At 48.7% G+C, this 25,754-nt stretch overlaps 1 protein-coding gene across 1 annotated transcript in view; it reads left to right on the top strand.

Annotated features, from left to right (window-relative positions):
* Positions 1-6,759, top strand: part of MDGA1 (MAM domain containing glycosylphosphatidylinositol anchor 1) — a 139,387-nt gene extending 132,628 nt beyond the window's left edge. The window contains exons 15-17 of the mRNA XM_083857414.1: positions 3,932-4,062; positions 5,012-5,120; positions 6,244-6,759. Coding sequence (XP_083713540.1) covers positions 3,932-4,062; positions 5,012-5,120; positions 6,244-6,335 — 332 coding nt within the window. The 3' untranslated portion in view covers positions 6,336-6,759. The remainder of the gene's footprint in view (positions 1-3,931; positions 4,063-5,011; positions 5,121-6,243) is intronic.
* Positions 6,760-25,754: the final 18,995 nt, after the last annotated feature.

Genomic DNA, 25,754 nt, shown 5'->3' with positions numbered 1-25,754 from the left:
CTTCACCTTCTCTGCCATCCCACACCAACTGTGCTGATATCCCTCCCTGCGCAGGCCTTGCATTCCTCCCACTGCTGCCTGTGCCAGCTCTTCTGGAGCTACACTGCAATTCAATGTGACAGTGAAGTCCCCATCCTGTGGAAACTGAGTGAAGACCTTTTTTTGTTGTGGGAAGGTAACATTTAAAGGCATCCCTTGGGTTACTCTATCTGGCAGCCCAGCTGGTCTTTTGTGTGAGTGCCATTCTTTTGAAATGCCAGCTCTGGTCTTCAAGGCAGCCAGCAGAAGGTACAGCTGGCTCTGCCTGTAATTAATTCCTCATCACTCATCACTTGCCTTTATTCTCCCTTTTGGTTGGGAAGAAGGAATAATACAGATTACAAGACAAATGCAAAGATTGCCTTGTATGGGAAGAAGTAACAACAGGATATTTCTGGTGTCCTGGGATTTCCCTTTTGTTTATCTGTCTCTGGTCAGCTGGAGAGATACAGCAATAGATAGATGGTCTGTCTTTTCGTGTGCCTCACCAGCAGGCACCCTTAGAAAATGCCAGGCAGGGGAGATGGGGAAGGGGCAACAAGGAGAGAAATAGGTAACAAAACTGTCCAGCTGGCTTTGGACTCTGATAGAGGAAACCAGGCATGACTGCAGTGTGAAACCAGGCAAAAAGGGTGACTGCATCAATGGCACTGGAGACCATCCCAGATGGGTCTTTCTTATCTCCACTGAGGACGAGTTGGAGAGCAGGTCACACTTCGATTCTTCTTCAGTTTGTAACCACTGGAAAGAAAGATGACTTGGAGATTCCCATAATCCAAGTCTGCAATATTTTGTGGGTCTGCCTAGAGTGCAGATCTGGAGGTTCATTTACAGGTACCTCCATCACAGGCTGTATGCCTTTAACTTAACTGGTAACTGGTGGCAGACTGACACATGGTAGAAGGATGTAAAGTGGAAGAGCTGTACAAACTTAAACATCTACAACACTGTGGACTCAGTTCAGATGGGATAGAGGTTTCATCAGTTTCAAGTCCAGGAGCCTCTTCCATGCCTCCCAGAAGCATATTCCCAGTGATAGTGTTACTGGAAAATGGAGGTATTGTAGCTCCTTCTCAGTCCCAGGAAGGCTCTGTAACTTAACAGGGATTGCAGGTAGGGCTGTGAGAGCTGGCTGCCCTTCACAACTCTGACTGATTTCTTGGATAGCCAAGGGCATGCTGCTCCTCTGTTTTGACCTTCATTTTTCTGTATGTAGACAGGAGTACACAAAACACTGCATGTTTTGAGTAGATAAGGGAGCTTCCTTTCCAATTGTAAACCATTTGAAGAATGCCTGCTGGTATACAGTATTGTTGTATTAGGGAATTTGGGGGCCAAAAGGTTGTTTTTCCTGATGCTGCAAGGACATGGAACTGTCAGCCAGGATGTGCTCAGGCTTGGTTTGGGTTTAGGCCAGGTATTCACAGCCAGTGCTTTGGAGACACTAATTTGCATTCCAGATGCTTGTCTGGGTTTCTTTCTGTCTTGCCTTGCTTTTTTCCTAGGGCATCAAAGTTCGTTTGCTGCGTGATTTGTCCCAGTGCTGGCTACTCAGCCAGGCTATTGTGCAGCAAATCCTAGCTACAAGTCGCCAAATGAGGATAGAATAGACAATGGTTGTTTTTAATCCTTGCATGCTAGCAGCTTCATATGAATTCTTCATTTGCTCTCAATCCCTCACCTCAGCGGCTCTGGTGTCTGTAATTAGCTGCTCTGAACACACTCCTGTTGACATTGATCTATGGGGTTATGTAGCTCCTGCGTGAGCTGTCAGTTTGGACAAGGGCCTCCATGAGGGCTAGGTTTCCTTAGAGACACTTTCCTTCATAGGAAGCTGCTGAGGGCAGGGAAGATGCCAAGAAATCAGCAGCTCAAAGCTGGTTTTGCCAGAGACTACTGTAGTGACTTCTCTTATCTGCGGCATTGTGTTTCCAGGAGGGAGGTCTCACTGGCTTGGATCCCCAAAGATTGTGCAGTGCCAGCTAATCTCAAGAGAGATAGAAACAAGCAATATTTTTCCTTGTCCTGGGTTGTGGTGTGCATCCCAAACTGAGTACCACCAGGGAAGGGAATTGGATATGTTGTCTGTGTCCTGTCAGGCCTTCATCTAGTTTTCTCAGCTTGCCTTACAGCTAATGCTTCTGAATATTTCCAGACAAAAATGTGTTTTTTATCCTCATTTCACTAAATTATATACATATTTCATTTTTTTAACCTTTTCTTGTAAGTCATTCACTAAGAATCTAAACATTTCATCATCTTTATTATGCTCTGAACTCCCTGTGATGTATCTCTCAGTTTCTGACAGCCAGGCGCTTGGTGGGAGTATTTCTAGGTCCCTGTCCTTCACACAGTGCCCCTAAGGTAATGTGCCAAGAATGAAGGATTTGGGGGGATCATGTAGGAAGGAGGTTATAGAGGAAAGTCTGTTTCCCTATCTCTTCCTCTGACCTCTTTCTGCTGCTTTTCTAAAGGGCATACCCATGTGGGAATGCAGCATCCCAAGTGTAGACAGACTACAGATGGATAAGTAAGGGTTACTATTTCCTCCATACTTTCAGGTGTAATATATCTGTGTATGGAGACCAGAAACACTGATGAGCAACAGCATGACTAGAATTGTGATTGATTGATTTCTTGAGGAAAAAAAAAGTGTTTCAGATTGAATGTTTAAAAATGTTTTTTTCACTGGAGCAAAAAAGGAAAAGAAGTAATCTGAGGGCATACTAACAAAATCTTTAAGAAGACAAACTGAGATGGTTGTGTGGGTGGAGGGTAGGAAGCTGTGACACTGTTTTCAAAGTGAGAACTGGAAATGCTTTGAGATTTGTTGGCTTTGGTTTTGGTTTAATGATAGACAAAACCTTTTGGGAATTGCTTTTTTTGAAAGAACTTGAAGTCAGTATTGATTCACAGGATCTTTGTGAACCTCTGAAAACATCGGGCTGGGATGGTACCAGGTGGTGTGGAACAGGCAACACTGTCTGGTGCTTCAAAGAACAGCTGCTCACTCCAAGGCTGCTCCCAGGGCAAGTGGTGAATGAGGACACTGGTTGTATTTCCACAGCTGATGGCCAGGGCCAGGGCAGGGAGAGCCCTGTTAGCTGCATTGCATATTTCAGGTGTCAGTGGTGAACCGGAGGGAGGCAAATACGTGTTCTGGACTCCCCATTTCAAGTGGAATGTAAATAAATGAGTGGGGTCCAGTAGAAGGGCATCAGGAGTGCCCTTCTGACCAGGGCATTCTGGTCAAGGGCCAGAGGCAGAAGCCCTTAGAAAGAGAAGTTAAAGGAACTGGACTTGGTCAGTCTGGCAAAGAGGAGGTTGCTATCGGCCATTGGCCCGCCACTGTTTCAAGGGCAAATTCAAAGATAATGGAACCAAAATCTTTTCATAGTATTAAATTATATAAGGAACAGTGTCCACAACTGCTAGTGCTGGAGGATCATACTGGAGAGTAGGAAAACTTGGTTTCCTCAGGGAAGTTCAAGACTTGGCCAGGCAAAACCATGCTGCCCTCATGCAGAGCAGGAGGTTGGGTGGAATGCCTCTGGAGGTCCCTGGCAGCTAGCATTTCTGCCACCCTCTTCTCATGCCACCCCAGCCATGCTGCACACTGCTTCTGCCTCATCCTGTCCCTCTTTGTCTGGGTCTGTGCTTCCCTAGGAAAGGCCAGGTGGATGAAACATTGCCAGTGGCACTTATCCATGAACACAGAAGAAAGCTGGCTCCCTTCAGAGATGACCACTGGGGCTCTGCAGGCTGTCCCTGGGCCAGTTGGGGGCTTACAGCCATGGTTCGAGGCTGAGCCCAGAGCTGTGCCAGGAGCCAGCCCAGCAGGCAGCCTTGGCTGCCGGCCCCAGCATGCCAGAGGCCTGTTTCTCTCTTCCAGGCTCCTTGAACCTGCTGGTTCGCGTGCGGAACAAGCGAGCCATCGACACCCAGGTCTGGTCCCTCAGCGGGAATCGGGGCAACATGTGGCAGCAAGCACATGTGCCCATCAACCCGCCTGGGCCCTTCCAGGTAAGCCAAGCCCACAGCCAAGGAGCTACCTGCCCTATCCATGTGCCATGGATGTAGATTTCCTGGCAGACATCTTCCTCTGTAGCATAGGGAGTGGTGGGGCACAAGGGAGGGCACTGGGAGCTCTCGGCCCACAGGGTCACTGGGGCAAGGCAAAGGCTTAGTGGATGCACAGAAATCAAATCCACTCCTCCCTGAGGTTTTTATGTGCAAGCATCAGTTTGGCACTATAAATTTTCTGATTTTTGCAGGTCTAGAAACTGCTAGTCTGAGAGCTCCTCTTGGATATGTCTGTGTGACAGACAGGTGCCTCAGTGCTGAGCAGCTGGGGAATGCTGGCCTGTTGGTGTAAAGTGACTGAGTGCTAAAGATTTCTTCTAGCACGTGCTGCAGAGCCCACCTCCTTGCTTAGGACTCTAGGAGCACTCATGAATATGAACTGGGCACTCTTTGTGTACTCATCGAGTTGTTCACGTCTACCCAGGCACTGGGCTGCTTTTATAGCTGAGGTTTTTACCTGAAAAGACACTCTGCTGTTGTAGAGTTGTTTGTGAGAGCTGCTCTGTACAGGCCGGTTAAGTTGTGGCACTGTGGCAAAATGCCCAGTGTGCTTTTGGATACTTCAAAACAGTAAATGAGAATGTAGTTACTCTTGCAAGTTCTGTTCAACATTGGTTGGCTTGTTAGAGCAGATGATGTAATAAAGCAGAGCTCTAGTGCTCATTTATTACTGCAGAGATGTTCAGCACAAAGAGGTTGGTCCCATAAACAGTGGGGTTTGGCTTTCCAGATCCTATGAATATTGGAGAAACAGCATGGAAATAATTCTCTTGGGGGCCTGATAAAATCTGCTCTGTGTCCTGCTTGCCCCTGCAAAGCCCTGCAGTGCAGGAAGGGCTTTCCACACCTTCAGCCTCACACTGGGCTCTCTCCCATGCTCTGCCTGTAGATCATCTTTGAAGGTGTCCGGGGCACGAGCTACGAGGGGGACATTGCCATCGATGACGTCACTCTGAAAAAGGGAGACTGCCCAAGGAAGCCAATTGGACCGAATAAGGGTGAGACTGTGTCTGCCTCAGAGGCAAACAAGTTAGTAGGAGTGCATTCACAAATGTGCATGCTAGGGACACACAGCTAATTTCAGAGTACATTGATGTGTTGGTGGGACTCAACAGGATGGGTGACCCCACAGCAGAAGTCACCAGAGAGGCTGTCAAACTTTTAGGCTTGTTTTATACAGTCAAGAGTTAGCAAGAGTCAAAGGAACAACCAGGAGGTGTCATCCCCAAAAAGCTAAGGACTTCTGCAATATCTCATTTCCTGGAAACTCTGAAAAGAGAAGGACCTTCTGCAGGCTTTAATGGCCCCTGTAGTGTTAAGTCAGTCCTACTCCAAGAAAAAAAAAAATCTGTTCTTTGGGGCGTGGAACAAGGGAGGGCTGTGCTTCTTTCCATTGCCATCTGAGCAGAGAGGCACAGCCAGGCTAAATCCCACCAGCTCCTTTCCAGTCCACCCACATAAACTGATGCCAGCACTGCAGTAATGGAGACAGCTCCACTCTCACTGGGGTGCAGTGTGGATTGAAGCCACAGCAAGGTGTGTGTAAGGAGTACGTAGGCATTGGGTGGGAATCCCTGGATTACCATCTCCCTTAGTCCTGCCTGTGTCCTTGATAACATGCCTCAGAGAGCAGATGTTCAGCGTATGCAAATCAGAGCCAGACAGGCACTTGAGAGCAAGGTTCAGTTTGGTTTATTTATTTTTGAAGCAAGAAAACCTTCAGAGTAAGAGTCACTTCTAGCAATTTTCTTAACTCTCCAGATGAAGAGGGAAACAAAAGTCAGAACACTCTAAAATTTTCAAAAATTTTGGTGCAGTTAAAGGTCTCTTTTAGCCTAGGATGTAACCATAACACAATGAGAGTCTTTTGTTTGACTCAAGTTGGAAGTTCTGGGAAAAAAAGGAGGATTGGATTGAAAAATTGTCTAAGATTTAACTTTTTTTCCAAAGTTAGTTTTGTGGAATGTTGAGAAGGTCCAGGAGAGGCTCAAAGTATCTTCCAAAAGATTAGGGAACTCTCTGTGCTTCAGGGTGGGAGAAGACATGGATGTGTGCTGACTTGTTTGATGAGGTCTAAATCTGTCCCATCACTGATTCTCTTTCTCCCTTCTTGGCTGGCAGCTGTTGCTCTTCCAGGAAGCGGTGTCCCAGCCCTGCACAGCTCTTGGCTTTGTGGATCATTGACTTTCTTCCTTTACGTGCTGCTCAGATGATGGCAAGTGAGCGCTCCTGTCTTCGGACCAAGACATTCCTGCTCCTTTCCTACTCAGCCACCTCTGCTCCTCTTCCTCCCCTCCTCACTGGCACACCAAAGTGTCCATATGTTACCAAAGACTGACAGGCATGACCATGCAAAGGGATCTGGTTCAGAACTGGAGCACTCCTTCAGAAAGTCATAATGTCTAGAACGAAATTTAAAAATAAAGACAAAACTTTTTTTTAAAAAGCACGTGCACAAGAGAGAGAGAGAGGGTGAGAGAGAGAGAGAGGAAGGAAAGAAACACACACAGGGAAAAGAAGGAATGAAACACAAAAAAATAGGAATGAAGAAATATGAAGAGCAAATGAAGGAAGAAAAAAACACCCCCATGTTTCCTTGGGAATGTTGGACAGGGCTTCCTCAGGGAAGTGGGAACTTGTTTTAAACAAACAAACAAAAATATATTAAAGCACAAATTTCTACCAGAACAGTTACCTTCTTTGCTGCAGAGCCCACAGCTTAGTGGATGATATCCTGCAGTACTCCCCTTGTCTTTCCCCACTCCCTGCAGTAACGCCGGCCTCGCCCGTGGGGCAGCACTCGCCCCGCGTGCCGGCGGCCGGAGCGCCTTTCCTCACGCCGCATGTGCTTCGGTGTCTCCATCCATCCACATCCGCCAGGCTCTCACGTGTTTAATTGCCCCCAGTGTGGTTTGCTTTGGCCTTTCCACACCACTCTGTGCTTCTCATCCCCCAGCCTGAAGAAGATGGAGCAAGGAAGGGACCAATGACATGGAGCACGCTGAGTGGTGAAGTCCTGGCTGGATCCAGCTGCAACACTGGCCTCCAACAGCCTCTTTCTGTCTCTCAGCACTCTTGCTGGGTAGGGAGCAGGTCTGAGCTGCAGACAGAAAAGTCTGGTCTCTATGGGGCTGAGGGATGGGATGTGATGGGATGGGACTGGAAGGGTGGAGCAGTTGCACACTGGCTTCCTCCTGTGAATATTGGGACGACAATTGCCTCAGCTCTAAACCCAGGGTTGCTTCTCTGCCCACATTTTGTTACCTATTTATTTTGGGTTTTATTCCATTGCTTAACTTCCTCCACCTCAAGGTTTCTGGATTATGAGAAGAGTCAGGCATTTAAACTTTATTCAGCCAGACAACAAGTCCTGTGCCCATGACCCAGCCCCTGGGCTTGCAGTTCAGGCAGGTCCAATGCTGCTCTCTCACCTCCCAAGGCCTTCCTGCATGCAACAGTGCATTTGCTGCAGTGTGGGCAAAAGGTGGCAACAGCATCACTGCTCAGGGCTGGGGTGGCTGAATTTTATCAGCACATGCAGCCACACAGGCACTCAGTTTCCACTGTCAGAGCAGTGGGCAGAGGAGCTGAAAGGTGGAACAGGCAGGAAACTCCTCCAAGAAGGATGGAGGCAGGAAGTTGGCCTGAAAGAGGGGCTTGTGCTGAACTGTGGCCCTGTTTGCCACTGAGGAGCAAGGGAACGGGCATGGGGGAAATTCACCCTTTTCTTGATGGTATAATGAGTGGGTGCAGTTGGTGTTTCTCTCTGCTGCAGACCTGTAGCAGGTCTGGCCTAGCCTCCTCAAGGTGGAGGCACAAGGTGCTGCTCCAGGTGAACCCCCAGGAGAAGGATTTACCCTGCATCAGCCAGACAGGAGCTGTGATAGTCTTGTTGCATCTGGAAGCAGCTCTGGGCATGACTTACCTCCCTACACAAGGCAGAGTTAGCCCCACAAGGTGTGAGTTGGGATTTACGAGACCACACTGGCAATTAGTAAAGTGTGAGTCTTCCTCCTAAAGGACACCCCCTCCAAAATCCCTGTCTTATCTGGAGTACAAGACAGCTATCTCACTGAAGACCCATTGTTCCTTACCCATTTCTGATGAATATATCAGCTTCTCTAAGACAGCCACGTTTGTCTGTAATCACCTGAATGTATTAGCTGCCTCCTGCTTGCTCAGCTTCCAGCCACAGCTTGGGCCTCATTGCCTTCACTGATGGAGGGGGAAAGCCCTCACTTAACTCCCAGCAGATCCAGCCACCATCAGAGAGAGAAAGGACATCAGCTCTGAGGGACAAGGGGACCTTCTTCACAGAAGGCCTTGCAGGACAGTGGGAGGGCATGATACAATTCTCCCCAGCTCGTTCTGCTTTTCTCCATTTCCAAGAATTGGGACTGTGTCTTTTCTGTCTTCACTCCTCCCTCCAGAGCCCAGACCTCAAACACAGTGCACATTTGACCAGGAAACCCATGACTGTTGCCCAGGGCCAGGCAGAGTCATGGGATGCAGTGGATGCCCACAGCAAGTCTGTGTCTTGCTGTCTGTTGCCATTTTCATGGGCAGCCAGTGCTGCCCTTTTTTAGGCTGAGCTCTTTCAGTCCTGTGCTCTTCCTTTCCTCTGTGCTTGTTGGAGGTCAGAAGTCATCACCCCACTCCTGGTAAAAGTCCACTTTCACTCCTGAGAGAGAGACTGTGCTTTCCAGGGGCACTTGGGAGCTTCACAATGGCTCCTGATCTGTCAGCAGCAAAACATCTGTGTTGCATTGCTGGTTGCAGGAGGCTTCTGCTGGGCAGAAGATGGAGACAGGAGTGCTTCCCTATTGGTAAGAGATAACCCAGGGCAACCATCCCACCCTCTAAGCTCTGAGGCAGAGGCCCTAATGAGTTTGTTTCTACGGACTGCTCAGCCCAGGTTGCATAAGCACCCAGATTTTGCTGATATTGAGTGGGCATCAGAGGTGCTGTGGGGCTGGGGACGTGCAGTCTGAAGGTTCAGAATGATGGACAAAGCATTACCCATGAGGCAAGTCTCAGCAAAAGAGTGCCACAATTTTAGAAAGGGATGCCTGCAGGGAGGGAGTCCATAGCCTGGTGCCAGCCCCTGGGAGGAAGGACGTAAGAGCCTCACCACACTAATCCATGGCACAGGGGGCAAGAAGCCCTTTGGTGGCCAGAGGTCTAGGGCAAAGCAAGGAGGTTGCCCCAGCCAGAGGTGAAGACTTCTGCTGGTATCAGGTGTCCATCAGCTTCAGTAAAAGTCTCAGGAAGCCCCTTCCCATTTAGTCCTCTGCTCTTTTGTCTCTGGCTAGAAAGCAGCTGGTGGTAAGTTTGGGGGAAAGTCATTAACCCAAGTGCCTCTGCTTGTGACAAGTACCAAGGACAAAAGGAAAGACCTCCTTCTCTGACAGATGTGCTGAGAGACAGTATCAGAGGAAAGAGGCACTTCAGCAGTGAGGGTGGGAAGCTGTGCAGTGATGGGGTGGAGGGGAGGCAAGGTCCCTCTTCTTTGAGGATAGTGGTATTCGTGGTTTACTACCCCATGCTTGAGAGGCAAGTCTCCTTGTGGTGGTAATGCATCCCAGGTGAGATGTAAAGCCATGCTCCTTACCCCTTCCAATTAAAGATCCCTTCACATTTTTCACAGTGTTCTGGCTAAATTACAGTCCTTAAACTTAATTACTGTCTGTCTTCTTAAATATCTGTTGCAGTCCCAATGTTATGTTTCTCTTCCTGATGTTTTATGTTGCTCTGTGCCTATCCAGTAGCTGCTTTATTCCACTCCAGAAGTGGCTGCATTTCAGCAATGATGGATATTATTCCTGTATATAGTATGAAAGTCCCTGCAGAAGAAAAGTGCAATATAAATTTAAGAGACTGCTTTTATTTACAAGGAGACCTCTGCTTGGTAGTTGTAGAAATACATTAGGAAGAACGCTGTGTGGGTGTTAGCCGATATATACTCGATTTCTTTTTTTTTCAGGGTATAGAACAGAAAATACGTGAGTGTGCAGGCTCCTGGGTATAAGTTGTAGATATTAGAAGTAGTGAATGCTACTGTGTAGTTACCAGTGGGGCTTACAAAGAAACTTACATTTGAAACCTCTTTTTGTAGTTGTTCATTGTATTCTGAAAAATATACTTTTTAATTATAATTTTCTACAGTTCAGTGCAAGTCCAAATAGCAGGTCATCAACAGAACTTTAATCCATGGCTTTTAACAATATGAACATAAATTCCTACTGCTTCCCCTGAAATGCAGTGCCTGGCTGGTAATAATAATAGACTATTTTTCTTCCACAAAGATCAGCCACTGGAAAGCGATGGACCTAATATGTTCCATTTGATCTGGAGTTAAGTAATTAGGAACACCTGAGTGCAACTCTGCCCAGCTGTATGGGAATGAAAAAATGTTTCATGTATATGAAAAACTTCACATAGTGCACAAATGATTTGGGAACTGCTCGTGGGTGCCTTTCAGCTCAGCATATTCTGGGATTCTGTGATTGGCAGGCATGCAGAGCTGCTCCAGCAGAGCTGTACAGCATGCTGCCTGGAGAACAGCTGTAGCAACAGTGATAGGGAGCCCTTCTTCTGGGAACTAGTTTTCTTCTGGAAAGAAATATGGTAGCAATCAGGAAAAAATTGAGGGCGGGGAGGGGCTTCAGATATTTAGGCTGCTAATTTTTTTTGCAAAAATAATTTAGAGATGTGATAATGAGTGTACTAAATATTATACCAATCGTATTTTATTCCCTACTGCTATTCAAAGTGTTGAAAGTTAATTTCTCTCTATACAAAATCCTGTGGGTGCACTACTCCAGAATTACAAAAAAACCCCAACTTTACTACCAAAGGGAGAGCAGAGTCTGGATTCCTCCTCCTCATCCTGTCCCTATCACTCTGTGCCAAGAAGTGCCCAGCTTTTGCGATGGTGCCGGATGCTTCTGAGCCTTGTGTCCAGCATGAAGTGGTACCCCATGCAAGGCACTGCCAGGAGCAAACTGTGCTTCCCATTAGCCCCCATCATTAGCTCTCCATCATTAGCTCCCCATCAGCGAAGCTGAGGCAAGGAATTTTACCTATGGGAATTGCCAGAGGGTCCTTCATGCTGTCCCAGGCAGGGACAGGTGAAGGGAACCAGGGCATTTTCCCTCCTCCATGGAGTAAATAGTGTCACCTCAGCCCATGTGAAGAGACAAATCTTTTTGTTAAAGCAGAGGGCTCAGGAAGCTGCTGCTTCAGGATGTTGCTGTTTTAGTTACCTTTGTCTGTCAGCACCATGCAGATACCCATTTTTCTCTGGAAATGCTGCAGCACCCTTTTTCCTCCTGTGTGCCTTTGGGTGTCCTAGCAATGGAATGGAGGAACATACACCATGGGCTCTGTGCCTCGAACTGGGTGTAGTGGGACACGGTGCTACAGCACCTACTGATGCCCAGCTCTTGCACCCGGAGAGAAGGACCCTGGTTTTCAATGATGATGAGCAGTTGCATTGTGAGTATTTCCTGTGCAAAGGATAGGCCTCCTGGCACTCCTGACTTTGTGAGCGACCACTTTTGGTCCTTTAAATTGCCCTAATATGTTGTCTTTTCCAGGCTGCCCTCAATGTGGGTGCATCCCTGTTTGTAACAAGTGTGCAGCAGCAGGACCCTGTGCAGGCTGTTGCCATAATTTGTATTTTCTTTGGCCCAAGTGATAGCTGCTCATTCTGAAACAAAAAGCTTTTACAGAAGAAAAATGCTGGAAAGCTCTGGATATTGCATTTTAACCTGACCAAATTTACACTTCATGGTAATAACTGGCAGCTGTTGGTTTCCAGCAGGGAGCTGAATAGCCTTGGTACACCCAGCATCCCAAATGATAGCTGTGGCATTTTCAGTAGTTCCCTTGGGATTAAGGCACGTGTCAGTTTGTCTGACCATCTGCCGCCACCCAGCACACCACAGGGGATTTTGGGGTCTTCTGATGGCTACTTATAGTTTCATATGGTCATATCAGACTACTTGTACCCTGGAGGCTTTAAACATCCCAAGTAGCACTGTGGTACAGCCCAGGGCCACTTTTGAGCAACCCACCATTCCAGAGAGAGAGAGGATGCAGCTTACAGGCAACTGTAGTCTGCAGGACAACCTCTTGGCCATGGAAAAGCAGTGCCATCTCACTCCATTTTGTCAGAAATGTATGTCTGACACCCAGACCCTGGGCTGTGATTCAGGTGCATGCTCAGTGCTTTTGCCATCAAGCATCCTTTCTCAAAAGGAGAGAGCTCCAGAGGCAGACAGCGAGTCAGCAGGGCTTACTGTGCCCTGTGCTGTGTGGCTGCAGGGAATGGGGGCTCAGTCCAGATCACCTAGATCTGCTCTGGCACCTTCTCCATCTTGCTCCCTGCAGCTCTGGTAAAGCCTGAGGGGCTGGTGGGGCTGCCTGGGTGGTGCTGGTGTAGCCAGAGCACTTCAGGGCATGTGTTGGCTCCATCATGGACGTAGTGTGGGTCATGTCCTGGCTTTATCAGAGGCAAAGGAGGGCTCACAACAGCCCCATGCATGGCTGGAAGGATGCATGGCTGGAAGGATGGAACAGAACTTGTTCGTGTTCTCCGGAAAAAGAGAGAGGAAAGATGAGCTGAATATTGCATTGTCCTTTGTTTCACTGATAGCAGGCAGCAGGCTCTGACCTGTGGCTTCTCAGATGCTGGGCAAGGAGACTAAAGAAAATCCTGAGACCAGATTTCCAAGTAAAATAAACTAGTCCAGATCCTCAGCACATCTGTACATGAAGAAGCCAGGCAAGTCACTATCCTCCCATGGGTGATCCCTGGGGAAAGATGCAAAGGGTTGGTCCCAGCTTATGAGCACTGTCCTTTTCTCTGCTGCCTTTCATGATGAGGGTTTTCCAGCATGGGGCAGAGAACAAGGGAAAGGGAGAGATGCTGTCTTCATTGTTGCAAAGGTAGAACTAGGTGATTAGAGGTTTTTGTAGAGAGCTGTGCAGGTCTATGGTAATTCATGTTTTGCTTGCATTTGCTATGTCCTATAAACAATTTGCTCCTGTGGAATGAGACAAAATTTTGTGCTTCCATTAGCTATTGTTCTAAAAGGAAATTGGGCTATGAATGTTTGACTTAAAGTGGATTTTTTTTACCCTCAGGGTAGCCTAAACTCAGTATAAGACAGGCCCAGCTGGACAGCTGTCATGCAGTGCCAGTCCCCAGGCAGTGCCAGTGCCCAAAGCTCATGGAGATGGATGTGCCTAATGCTGTAATGCTGGCCCCTTGCCTGAAGCTTTGAGCCAAGTGAGGGGTACCCGTCTGCTCTGCCACCCACATGCCTCTGTCCTGTCTGCCAACCAAGTCTGTAGGAAGATAAAAGCCCCCCTGCTGCTGCTGCTGCTGTGAGCCAGTGGGGATCTGCTTTGGCTGGGGGAGATGGGCTCTGATCCTGCCATTTAGGCAGTGAAGTGGCTTCCAGCTGTGTAAAGCCCAGCTGTTACAATGAAGAGATACTCCAAGATCTTCAGAAGTTGCATAACTATGGCAAGCCTCAGTTCATCAGCAAAGGCAGGCCCTAGGTAGGAGCTGGGAAGTGCCAGATGTCAGCAGTCCTGCTCTGCCACTCTGAGTGAGCTGCACCTCCTTTGTTCTCAGTGTTACAGCAGCTCAAGGCTGAGCCCAAACTAGCCAAGAGCAAGTGCAACCCCACTTCCTCCTCTGCGCTGCCGCCTCTGCATGCAAGCACCAACTGGTTTTCATTTGGTGACCCTGCTAAGTAACGTGGTGCTGAGATGAAGATGTTTCCAGGTGTTTGCTCTGTAGGTCCAGCACTGCTAAGGTGTTTATCTTAGCAGCTTGTAGAGGGATCAAAGCTAAAAGCTGAGGTGTAGGTGTGTTGCAGCTGCCAGAAACGCAGCAGGTAGAAGACAGGGCCCCTTTAGGAGGTGGAGTCCCCACCTTTCCCTTCTCCACAGTCCATGCTCCAACTTGGAGCACCTTCAAAAGTGGGACATTTGGTATATCATGTCTCACTGGGCCTTGTTCTCAAGAACCAACTGTGGGTATCAGTCAACAGAGCAACAGCCAGGCTGTAGCAGCATGGTAAGCTCAGGCAGTACTTAGGTTGTGCTGAGAGGAGAACAGAGATAACATTCTGTTTATAAAATGCCACAGATATTGACTGGAATAGTGTTTGGGTTTTTTTGTATGGGTGGGAGCACATACCACACAGAGACTGAGCAAGGGACTGGTGAGCACTACACATTTCCCTGGGAAAATTCACATTGATGAATGAGAGAAGGTATTTACAGACCTGGAAAAAAAGAAGCTTTCCTATGCATGTAGCATCCTGAGATGAGAAGACTCTCTCAGAGTTTGCTGGAGGTGACCTTTTCCTCTCATCAAACCTTGTTGGTTCTTCTCTCCTGCCCATCCCCAGCTTCTCAGCACATTAATGTAATTGTTGGTGTTAAAGCTGGGTAAAGTGGCCTAGTGTCAATGCTTTCAAATAGATGAGTTTGGCCTGTTTTCCAGCTTTTGGGATATTCTAGATGTACCATCTCATTCCAGGGGGCTCCACAGCATGCATTCGTCTCAGGACATTCCCTAAAAGCTGTGAATGCTACAGGTACATGATTCTTTTTTGTGGTTTTAGTCACAGCCCTTGCCTGACAGCATGGAGACAATCTCTAATCTCTTGATGGAATGGGAAATTTGGTGCCAGAATGGTTTTGCTTAGGTCCTTTTCCCCAGTCAAAACCATCCTGCCTGTATCACAATACACATAGCAGAGGAAAGGGGCCATCATCCAAGATACAACTGTCTCATGGGGAAACAATTCTGACATCTGCCTTTGCCCAGAAATGAGCATCAGACAGTGATTTCCACATTCTTTGTTACTCCATCCCCCTGCTCCTTACTTACCTTCACCAAGTGTTTCATTTCCAGCCTGGAGAGACAGCAGTAGACTTCATCCCTGGGTCCCATAGAAGGGGATCACACCAAAATCCCATCCTCAACTTCTGAGGTGCAGGGAGAACCAGCTCAGGCCCAACAATGAGCCACTTCAGTGGGATCCAGTTCCAGTGGAACTGCATCGCCTCACACTTCCAGGTCACCAAGGCCAGTAAGAAAGTGTTGGTTGACCTGACAGAAGTGCTTGGAAACAGCCCTCCAAATGGAGTGACAGACAAAGTCTTTGTGTTTGGGGATACTGTGGAGGAGGGAGGGGGGTCCTCTGATGTCTCTTGGGTTTTTTGCTATCACTATCCTAGGTGGGGATCCTGGGACAGAGCCTCATCTCCACCCACCTCCCTCATCTCCACCATGTCTTGTCCCATCCCCGCTCCACATCTCGTAGAGTGCCATCGCCACCACTGAGTGGAGCTGGGACCCTCTTGCCACCATGATACCAAGCCATCCACAATGTTAAAAGCACAAAACACAAAGGGACTGAACTGAACCTTTTAAACAGGGTGAGATGTTTTATAAGCGTTGCCTCATCCACCGCCTCCCCCAGCCCCAGTGCACCCGCCGTGTAACCTACAGACTCTCAACGTGGATTGTTTCATTCAAATAAAGCTGCAGTACTCGAGTGGGTGAGCCTGTGTGTCCCTCTCTGTGGGGTTGGGGTGACAAGGTGCAGTCTGCAATTGGTGCTCACCGTGGCTGGACAGGAAGGAGCTTGTATTGCTGCCCAGCACTGAGGCATGAGCCAGTGTTTGACCCTGAGTCATCCCAAAACATCTGGTTAAGTCCCTGGGAAACACTGCTCATATTTGCTCAAACCCCGGCACAGGGGCTGTGCATAGGACATGGCACAGGCAGGTTTGGGGCAGTTAGTGCTGGGGAACCTTTGTGAAGGGAGTGCCTCAGAGCCTTCCCCGATGTTCCCTTACCCAGCACTCCTCCTGCCTTTTCTAAACCTCTCCTTCCCATCCCACACCTGCAGCTGTTGAGGCTACTGGCTTCTGATTACACTATTCAAAACTGATTCTTTAGTCCTTTGCTCTTTACTTCTCCCATAAGAAGAAGAACCAAGGCAGCAGCTCCAAAACTAGCAGGTGTGAAACAAGCCAACAGCCCTGGGCTGTCAGTGTGGTGCCAGGGCCCATTGTCCTGGCACTCCCCTCTACCCCAGGGTTTCCAGCATGGGTCCAGCTACTCCATGGACACATCAGAGAATGGGCAATGTCAACCATGACCCATGTGATGCCTAAGATGTTCTTGAGTGAATGTGTCTTCTCTTGCAGGGCTACTCAGCTCAGACCCTAAGTTAACTTTGCCTCATCTGAGCCCTTAAGAGGAACACTTAAGAGAACTAAGTGTGAAAGCTAAACATAGTTTTGTTTTACATGGCACAAACTGCTGTTGGCTGAACCTCACCAGATTCTAAAACAAAAACAGCACCCAGTTGCCTACCCTGACTGTGGAGCTGGTATTAATGATAATGACTCTGTGGAATCTTGAGCTGCCTGGAGAAGGTTGGGGATAGGGCTAAAAGCAATGCAGAAGGGTCCTCCAAACTAACCCAGCATTTCTGCCTCCTATGCTTCCCTCACAGCAAGCAGTGTGAAACCCACTGGCAAAGAAGATGTTTGGTTTTATGATTCTATGAAAGTGATCATGCCTAGTAAATGCTTCCTTTTCCCCCTCTCATAATGAAAAATAACTGTTCCAGATGGGAGTCTGAAGGGAGCTGAATACTGGAATTACTGTGGTGACAAAGTATGGGAAAGCACAATTAAACAAATACATATGTGTGTGTGTATATATATATGTAACATACATATATATTATATATTTGCATATATATGCATGCACGTAACACTCATCTCTGTCATTCCTGCCCAAGTTCAGCTCACCCTTGTCATGCACATGTTGAGACACAGAGTCCCACTCTGCCATGACTCCTCCTCAGAGTCTGTCTCCCTTCTCACACAGGCCAGAACAGCTCTGAAGCTGGACAGGGACTGGGCAGGAAAGCAGGCTGTATTTTGAAGGAACAGGCACAGGCTGGGAGGGAAATGAGGTAGAGGGGAGCAGCCAAAGAAGGAAAATGTAAGATTGTTTAAAATCACCCAGAGAGCTGGAGTCTACTCCAACCACTTACCTTTTGTCCTGGAACTTTGCAGTTTTGTCATTAATTGTTAATTCCTGCTGTTCTAGTCGTCCCCACGCTAGGTCTGCTTTGCAGAAGCATTCAAAATTTTTAGCATGTTGTCAGCTGTAAAATGACGCATACTGTAAAGCCTGGGCTCTGGCTCTCTCAGACAGGGCACAACCATTGGGGATTACCTCTGATAACCCAGAATTTACTGTTTAGTTTGTGTTTGCCTGACACCCCATCTGCAGTCACTCTCATTACCTACACACTAATACATTCCCCAGCTTTATGTTGCAATTCTTCCCTAAGGGAGAAGAGGATGTGCTCCCAGATTAGAAACCAGGCTGAGGTTCAGGCTGTTCCTGCAAGGTGCCCTGTACTATTGATTGTACAGCTGCTACAGCTCAGTCCCTCCTGTGTGCCCTGTAGATAGCAATATCGCCTCCAAAGGTAGAAGCAATGCTAATTTTGTTAAAGCCGGATCATTGGGAATGCCCACCAAAAGGGCCACAAGGGAGAGAGCCATTTTCGTCTTTGGCTTGGTGATTTGATGCTGTGCAATAAATAAAGCCTGGAGCCAGACAGTGAGTGATGAAGATAGAAAGGAGTATTGACTGCATGCTCAAGTGAGTAGAGCCCTTCATGTGAAAGCTGCAGAAACACGAGTCATACAGTCATTAAGAAGAGAACCGTAATGCAGACACACAGATGCTTCACTGCATCTTTGTGTGCTCCAAGCTAGTTGAGTGTGGAGTGCTGGCCTTGCACCATCACACACAACTTCCTGATCCCATGCAGGGCTGTCCTGGTGCTTGGCAGAGGCTATTTACTGCTGTGCCAACACATGAAACCAACTCTCACAGAGTCTCTCCCACTCCCCAGGCAGGCAGCAGAGAAGAGGTGCTGCTTCTGCCAGGGAGGGACCCACCAGCATCTTGCAGGAAGGGGTGAGGAGCACAGCTGGGTATGGAGGTTGCTGAGAAGTAGCTGCTGTCACTGGGGAGGGTGTAAAGGCTCAGAGCACCAAACTGGGATGACAGAGACCAGATTTGTGTGAACAGCCGTGCTTGGCAAGGGGGAGGATGGAAAGCACTCGTTCCCTGCCAGATGCCTGGGATTGGATGTGAGGGTATGAGGGTTAGTGGTGGAGAGACAAGATGTAGCTCTGATCTGTGCAAGGCTGTGCCTCAGTGGAGCAACGTGGTGGGTTCCAGTGAGGTGGCAAGTGTGTGAAAGCAGGGAAGGTAAGGCTGCATGCCCATAGATGCATCAGATGTGCCACACACATGCATAGAAGTGTACATACATGCAAGGGCTGTGTGAGTGGCAGATTATTTCAGCATATCTTTTGGAACCCCTTTTCCCTATTCCTCTCTTCCTACAAATTCCTAAGCAAGGCTGTCTGGCCACAGGTCTGTGGCATTTTCTCAGAGTGGAAGAGAATACTTGTTATGAGCCAAAACCACAGAAAACACAACAGAAACGCAACAGTCTGGATTTTAAATATTCTGACCCTGTTATTTTAACAAGACCAGAGAAAAAAATAAATGGTGCTGACTGGAGAGGAAGATTTATGGCTTCTAAGACAAGACCAGGATTTATAAGCAGAACAAAGTGACCTAAAAAGCAGAGAAGATTTAGCGATACAGGCTGCAGCTGCAACCCACTGCAGTAACATCCTGTCAGCCCATGTGAGCCTCAGAGCAGAGCTGTATCCTGTGTCTGGCTGGGAAGGACTTGTCCATCAGCTCAGTGAGGACAGCAAGGGGGAGACCTGTTGGGTTAGCTTATGCTTGAATATCTGGCAGTGGAGGGGCCACCTCCCTCCAGATGTGTTTCTCCACACTGTCACACTCTTCCATCATGTGGCCCCATATACATGCCACACATTTATCTCCATGAGGGCTCTGACTGAACCTGACTCCCTATCCCAGCCCTTTTCTGTCAGCAGTAGCCCTGTGCTGATCACAGCTACAGATTGTTCCTGGATTTTTGCTACTGTGGATCCCTCATCTCTGGGAAAACCCTCCTCCCTCCATGGCCTATCAGCAGCACTGCCTCACCCTGTGTGAGGACAACCACCTTGGTTCCCTTCAGCCTCTCTTAGTTGCATCTTGATCCTCTTCCTTAGTGGAAGTAGGCAGATGGTGCAGTCTGGTCCCCTGGGCTCACTGTTCTGTAACCTGCTGCATGGAGGGCTTGGGATGCTGTACCCTCCCACTCACTCCACTGATGTAGCAAAAGGCAATAAAACTGCCTTCTCCTGCACCTCTGGTTTGGCACCAAGCCAGTACTCCTCCCTGCTGTGGAGAAGGAATGGGGACTAATTACCTGATTATTTTACCTTGCCTTGAGAAGAGACAGGCTAGCCCGGAGCCTGATACCTTGCAGATGGTGGCTATGATGGGGGATGCCAGGGCAGACTGAAGGTTTTGGCAGCTGGAGCTCAGAGATGACCCATCCATCCCTGAAAGGCTTTTCCACATCCCATGTGAGCCCCTGGGCACCAGAGAAGGCAGATGCATCACAGATTGCTCCATGCAAAAGCCAGACTGACTTACCTCTGAAGGATTTTCATGAGAGTGGACAAGGAAGAAGGGCCAGGGCTGCTCCTGCAAGGTGCAGGGCTGGAAGTGAAGCCTGTCAGCAGACCACAGAGCAGATCAAAGGTGTCACCTCCTGCTTGTGCAAGCACCAGAGAATGCTCCACACCATTGAGAAGGAAGGGGGTCCCATCCCATGCCTGAACACTGAGCTGCAGCCTCTGGACAGGCTCCTGCCCTGTTTCAGCCTGGTTGGCACCTCACCTGTTCAAAACACCAGGACCAGTCTTTATGTTCTCATGGGCTGCTCTGGATTATTTCAAGTTCATTTGCCTCTGAAAAGAACTACACCATGGAGGAAGATCTTTGGGGTATCCTTCATCCAATAGATTTACACTCACAAGACTCAGCTTCTTCTAACCCAGTGTCCTGAATAGGCTTTGCAGCAAGCCAGAGCCCTGCTGTCAGTACATGAGTAGTGCCTAAAGCTCACTGTTATGTCCCTGTGTAGCTCTGGCTATGCCTGATGTTCTGAGTGAGAGCCAAACCAAAGTCAGAGCTAAGCCAGAGCCAGGCAATTGCCTTCAGTCCAAGAGCAAAGTGCAGTCAGCAGGCACACTGGCTGCACAGCTGTGGGTGACTGCCTGTCCTTAGCCCACAGCCCTGCGGAGCCCACCCATAGCCATGTGGACCTGTGCCCCTTTCTGAGACACCTCAGCATTTAACCAGAAAGAGCTGAAGGTTCCTAAAGAGATATGGGAGGCTTGGACAGATGCAAGTGAACAAGGATCTGCCTGCTGGATCTGCCTACCCTTCAGGTAGTTGGGCATCACACCTACAGCACAGCACAGAGATATCAGAGCTGACCACAAGCAGCAGGGCTCAGGCAGCAGAGAAGCCCCCAGTGCCACATGGGCTGCCCAAGGGGAGGGGCTGCAGCAAACCTGGCTTTACAGAGCCTCCCTCCCAGCTACCTCAAACAGCTCCACCTTCCAACCTTCCACTGCAGACAGTGCTGGGGATTGACCTCCCCACCTCACCAAAACCTGCCTTCTGCTTTTGACAGTGAAAATACTGCAATCCCAAATCCTGGCTGGCCCCTACCTCAAACATGGGTAGCTCCTGGTATTTCAGTGCCTCACTCCAGCCCTGCCCTTGCCTTTCACTTTTGCCCTGCAGCCCTTGTCAATGTTGTTTCACCTCCCACTCCCCAGCCCTGCCTGTTATCAGGAGCAACCTGGAATTCATGCCTGGGTCTTCAGGAAATGGGAGCTTAAAATCATTTGGTCCCTTCTTCTGAAAAAACTGACAGCACTACCATAAAAAAGAAAAATTCTTAAAATAACACTATGTGTAGAAGCTCTGTGCCTCTGATGCCCACCATCTCTCCCTCCTGGCATTCCTGGCTGCACATACTCTTCTCATCAGCCTTTCCCATGACTGTCTCCATGATTTATGGTCTTAATAACTGAGCCTGAATCCTGCTGCCCTCCCCACTGGGGCTCATAAGCAGCCGCCATTCAAACCCATTGCATGGCGTATTCTGGTGCAGTCCAGAGCATCTTTTCAGAACAGCCTCATCCCTTTCTCCTCTCCCCAGGAAGAAACACCTTTCCTGCAGGAGACCTCTGGGCAGTCTTTTCCCTTCCCATTTTATAAGACACTTCTGTTACTGTTTCATGTAAGCCACCATCAGCCTCCTGCAGCAGGAGGGAAAAGGGGGGCTTCTCTGGGTGGATGTACCTGTTCCTCCTCTGCAGCACATTGGCAAAACACCATCTTCCCCTACATGCATAAAGGTCTCCCCACACATGTTTCCATGGAGGAGAAGGTACAGAAGAAGGCAGGTGGTCCCTTACAGGTTGGATGAACATCAGCCCGAGGACTCAGGGACAGAGAAGGACATGAGCTGGGAGCAGGGAGTCTCATGCAGGGTCTGAAAGCTGGGGATGGGAGCCCCCATGCTGGCTGCCACTGCAGGCAACACCCTGCCATGCAAGGGTCTGTCTCCAGCCACAAAGCACCTCACTGAAACATAGAATCATTCAGGATGTAAAAGACCTTTAAGATCACTGAGTCCAACTATTAACCCAACATTACCAAGTCCAACATTAAACCATGTCCCTCAGTGCCACATCTACATGTCTTTTAAGCAGCTCCAGGAATGGTGACTTCACCACTTCTCTAGACAGCCTGTTCTTCCAATGTCTGACTACCCATTCAGTAATTTTTTTCCCATTACCCAATCTAAAGCTCCACTGGCAGAACCCATTGCCGTTTCCTCTTGTTCTGTCACTTGTTACTTGGGAGAAGGGGCCAACCCCTACCTCACTACAACCTTCTCTCAGGTAGAGAGAATTGTAGAGAGTGATTAGGTGTCCCCTGAGGCTCCTTTTCTCTAGACTAAACACCATAGGTCCTTTTCTGCCAGGCAGCTTTCCAGACACTCTTTCCCCAGCCTGTAGCACTGCATGGGGTTGTTGTCAGCAACATGCAGGACTCAGCACTTGGTCTTGTTGAACCTCATACAGTTGGCCTTGGCTCATCGATCCAGCCAGTCCAGATCCCTCTGCAGGGCTTTCCTGTGCTCCAGCAGATGGACACTTCCATCCATCTTGGTGTTGCCTGTAAACTGACTGAGGGTGCACTCAAAGCCCTCATCCAGATAATTGATAAAGATTTAAGAGAACTGGCTCTGACACTGAGCCCTGGGGAACAGCACTTGTGGCCAGCCACCAGCTGGTGTGACTCCATTCACCATCACTCTCTGGGCTCAGCCATCCAGACAGTTTTTAGCCCATTTGGCAGATTATTTTCACCTGTCCAAACCATGAGCAGCCTGGAGGAAATAGTGTCAAAGGCTTTACCACAAACCCAGGTAGACACATCCACAGCCTTTCCATCATCCACCAAGTGGGTCACCTTGTCACAGAAGGAGATGAAGTTTGTTAAGTAGCACCTACCTTTATTAAACCTGTTGGCTGAGCCAATCCTCTGATTGTCCCATACATGCCACATGGTGGCATTCAAGATGACGTGCTCCATGACCTTCCCTGGCACTCAGATCAGGATGACAGGCCTGAATTTTCCTGAATCATCTCTCTGACCTTTATGGATTGGCGTTGCATTTGCTAACCTTCAGTCATCCGGGACCTCCCCGATTTGCCAGGTCTACTGGTAAATGATTGAGAGTGGCTTGCTGGCCCCAGGGCCATGTCTCCCAGGTCTCTTTCTATTACCCCTCAGGTTCCAGAGAGGTGGTAAAGCCCTGATGACTCCCTGACAAAATAAGCATCTGTTCTCCTGCTTGCTCTCCAGAGTGTGTTGCTGAGAAGCAGCTAAAAGGAGGTGAAAGACCCCAATTAGTCTCCAAAGAGTCTGCTTGCAGCTTTGAGAGCTGCTCCCGAGGTCTCTGGCTACTCGGAGGTAAGGCCAACCTCTTGTACTAATTGACAGCAAGGGAGAGGCACAAGACAGTTCCCCCATCTCTGATCCAAGCTGCGCTCCCACCTGCCCCTGGAAAACCACACTTCAGCTGTGCAACAGCAGTTCAGCAGCTGGTGCTCCTCCTGCCCTCCCTTCTTGCAGATTAATGACATTCTAATTGTTCTTTATTTTGCCCTAGTAAAGGTGGAGTCCTTTGCTCCTCAAAGGGGAGAGAGAGCAGAGGAAAGGCATAGGGGCGTCCCCAGAGAAGCAGAAGCTAATGAGCCATCTGACTACAAGAATTTGCTTTGCTTGTAATACCTGGTAATAGGTATTGCCTTGGAGGCTGGCTCAGGAGAATAAGGCAGGAAGAGGGGTTGAGGATACGATAATCTTCTGATTTCGAGCAAGTGCTGTTTTTACAAAAGCCAAGCCACCACCCAGATGAGCACGATGCTTTGCTGAGCAAAAGAAAGAAACAGTCACAGCATGGAAGGTGATGGGTTCAGCCAGAAATCAACCCCTGAGATAAGAGGTGGGTTCATGTCAGTCTGTGATGCATGAGCTCCTGCCCAGGCAGGAAGCATGTTGGGGGAAATCCACCTGTCCTTTGCAAAGAGAACATGAGGTACAAAGGGGAAAAGAAAACTCCCCAGACCTGGGGGTGTAACAGAAGCTGTTCTCTCTCCTACAAATGGATGCTCTCTGTTCCCCAAACACCAAGTCATGGTGGGGGTCTCTTGTCCTCCTTACTGCCCCCCTGCTAAGGTGGGGAGTCTCCCCAAACCCCATACACTACTTCCCCAAGAATGCTGCAGGTCCTGAGCTCCCTGTGGGAGCAACCCCAGCTGCAGCAGCACAGGAGGCAGGCAGCCAGCTCGAAACAGTTAACAGCTCTCCTCAGCCACCACATCATGATGGATGAGCCCTGCCCCACGGAAATGTCACTGTCTGAACAGAGCGTGAGCTCATTGCTTTCTGCCTCCCATCTCAGCACGGAGCCAGCTGGACAAACAGCCCCCTGTACTCCCAGAGTGGGCAGTCTGGCCTGGCCTCCTACCCTTTGATGACAGTGTTCAGGCATAAAAGACAAAAGGAGCCGCTAGTTTTCAGGGTGTAACCCCACTCACCCCAAAGCCTGCTGATTAATGGGAGAGGGGCTCTCCTCCACTGCAAAGGAGAGGAGGAAATGCAAATGGATGAAGAATGATCTGGTCAAGCACTGAACCTTGTTATCTAATTTGAAAAACGGGCAAATGAGGTAATTATGGTGAGATATCGATTCATAGCAACATGCTCCATAAATGCCACAGCAATAACTCTCAGTGCTGCCACACTACTCCCCCAGCCCCTCCTCAGCTGCAGAAGACAAGTTCAGGCTTTTCACTTTAGCCTGTACTAGTTTGAAAGAGAGCCAGCCAGTGTAAGCAAGATTAAGCCACCTTCCACCCTCAGGATGAGCTGGTCTGCTGGCCCTCACTGGAGAAACCTCTTCAGGAACTTGGCTCTAAAGGTCTGCATTTCTTGTGAGTGTTTTCAGTCAGATCCAGTAAAGAAAGAGGGAGTCACATTAACAGAAAGGGCCAGGAGGTAAGAGACAGAAGCAAGACAGAGGCTTCACCAACACAGAGGTTTCACTAGCCTCCTACTAGGCTTTGGTAGTGTTTTGGTTGTAGCCAAGGAACTTAACTGTATCCTGTCCACTTGGGATCTGAGCTTTTTCCCACTGCAATAGGAATCTTTCAAACTTCTGCTCTGCCTGTGGAGACAACCTTCTCCACAACTGTGGAAAGCTGCCTTTTGGGAAGTTGTCTAATACATTAGTAGCTCCCAGATAAGTCCCAGATAGTAGGCTTCTTAAAGATACTCAGAGATACGTTTCCCTATCAAATTTCCATTTAAATCTGTATACTTTGTATGTATTGCACACAGGATAGCATGAAGAGCACACATACTGCATCACCCATAGCCATGTAGACCTGTGCCCCTTTTCTTTGGTCTGGTAGCATAAGAGCCAACCTGAACATCAATTATAACCAGAGAGAGGTAGCAGACCCCAAAGACCTCCAGACTTTGAGATCACACCAAACACCCTTGTTGACTTGTGAGTTGACCACTGTGAGGGAGGGAGAAACCAGCCTGGTACCTGGGAGTGAGGGGAGAGAGGGTTGGGGTTCACCCATATATATGTGTTTCTCCAAAACAGGCCTGCAGCTTGAGCACCTCCAAATGGTGCTGGGATCCAGGCCAAAGGAGCCAGACCACCAGAGAACCTGCCTGGCCCAAGACTGAGCCTGCTTAGCTCTGCCCTCTCGGGGTCTGAATGTTTGTCTTCACATCACTGTCCTATCAGGAAGGTTCAACAGGTACTCCCCGCATCCTCCTTGGGATGACAGAGGATTTTCCTAGCAACTGCTGTAACTTTTTCCTTCCCAACCACGGTCTTGGGAACTTGATGCTGAGAGATAACAGTCATGGCTCTATTCACAGCTCAGCTACTTAGCCTCTGTTTCACCACCTGCAAAGTAGGTGGTCATTATAATCCCTTCCTTCCCTGAGGATGCAG

The sequence above is a fragment of the Zosterops lateralis genome (genome assembly GCF_965231275.1).
Source record: "Zosterops lateralis genome assembly, chromosome: 3".
In the NCBI taxonomy this organism is placed as follows: domain Eukaryota; kingdom Metazoa; phylum Chordata; class Aves; order Passeriformes; family Zosteropidae; genus Zosterops; species Zosterops lateralis.
Note: the sequence above shows the minus strand (reverse complement) of the source record. Positions and strands in the feature narration are given on the sequence as shown.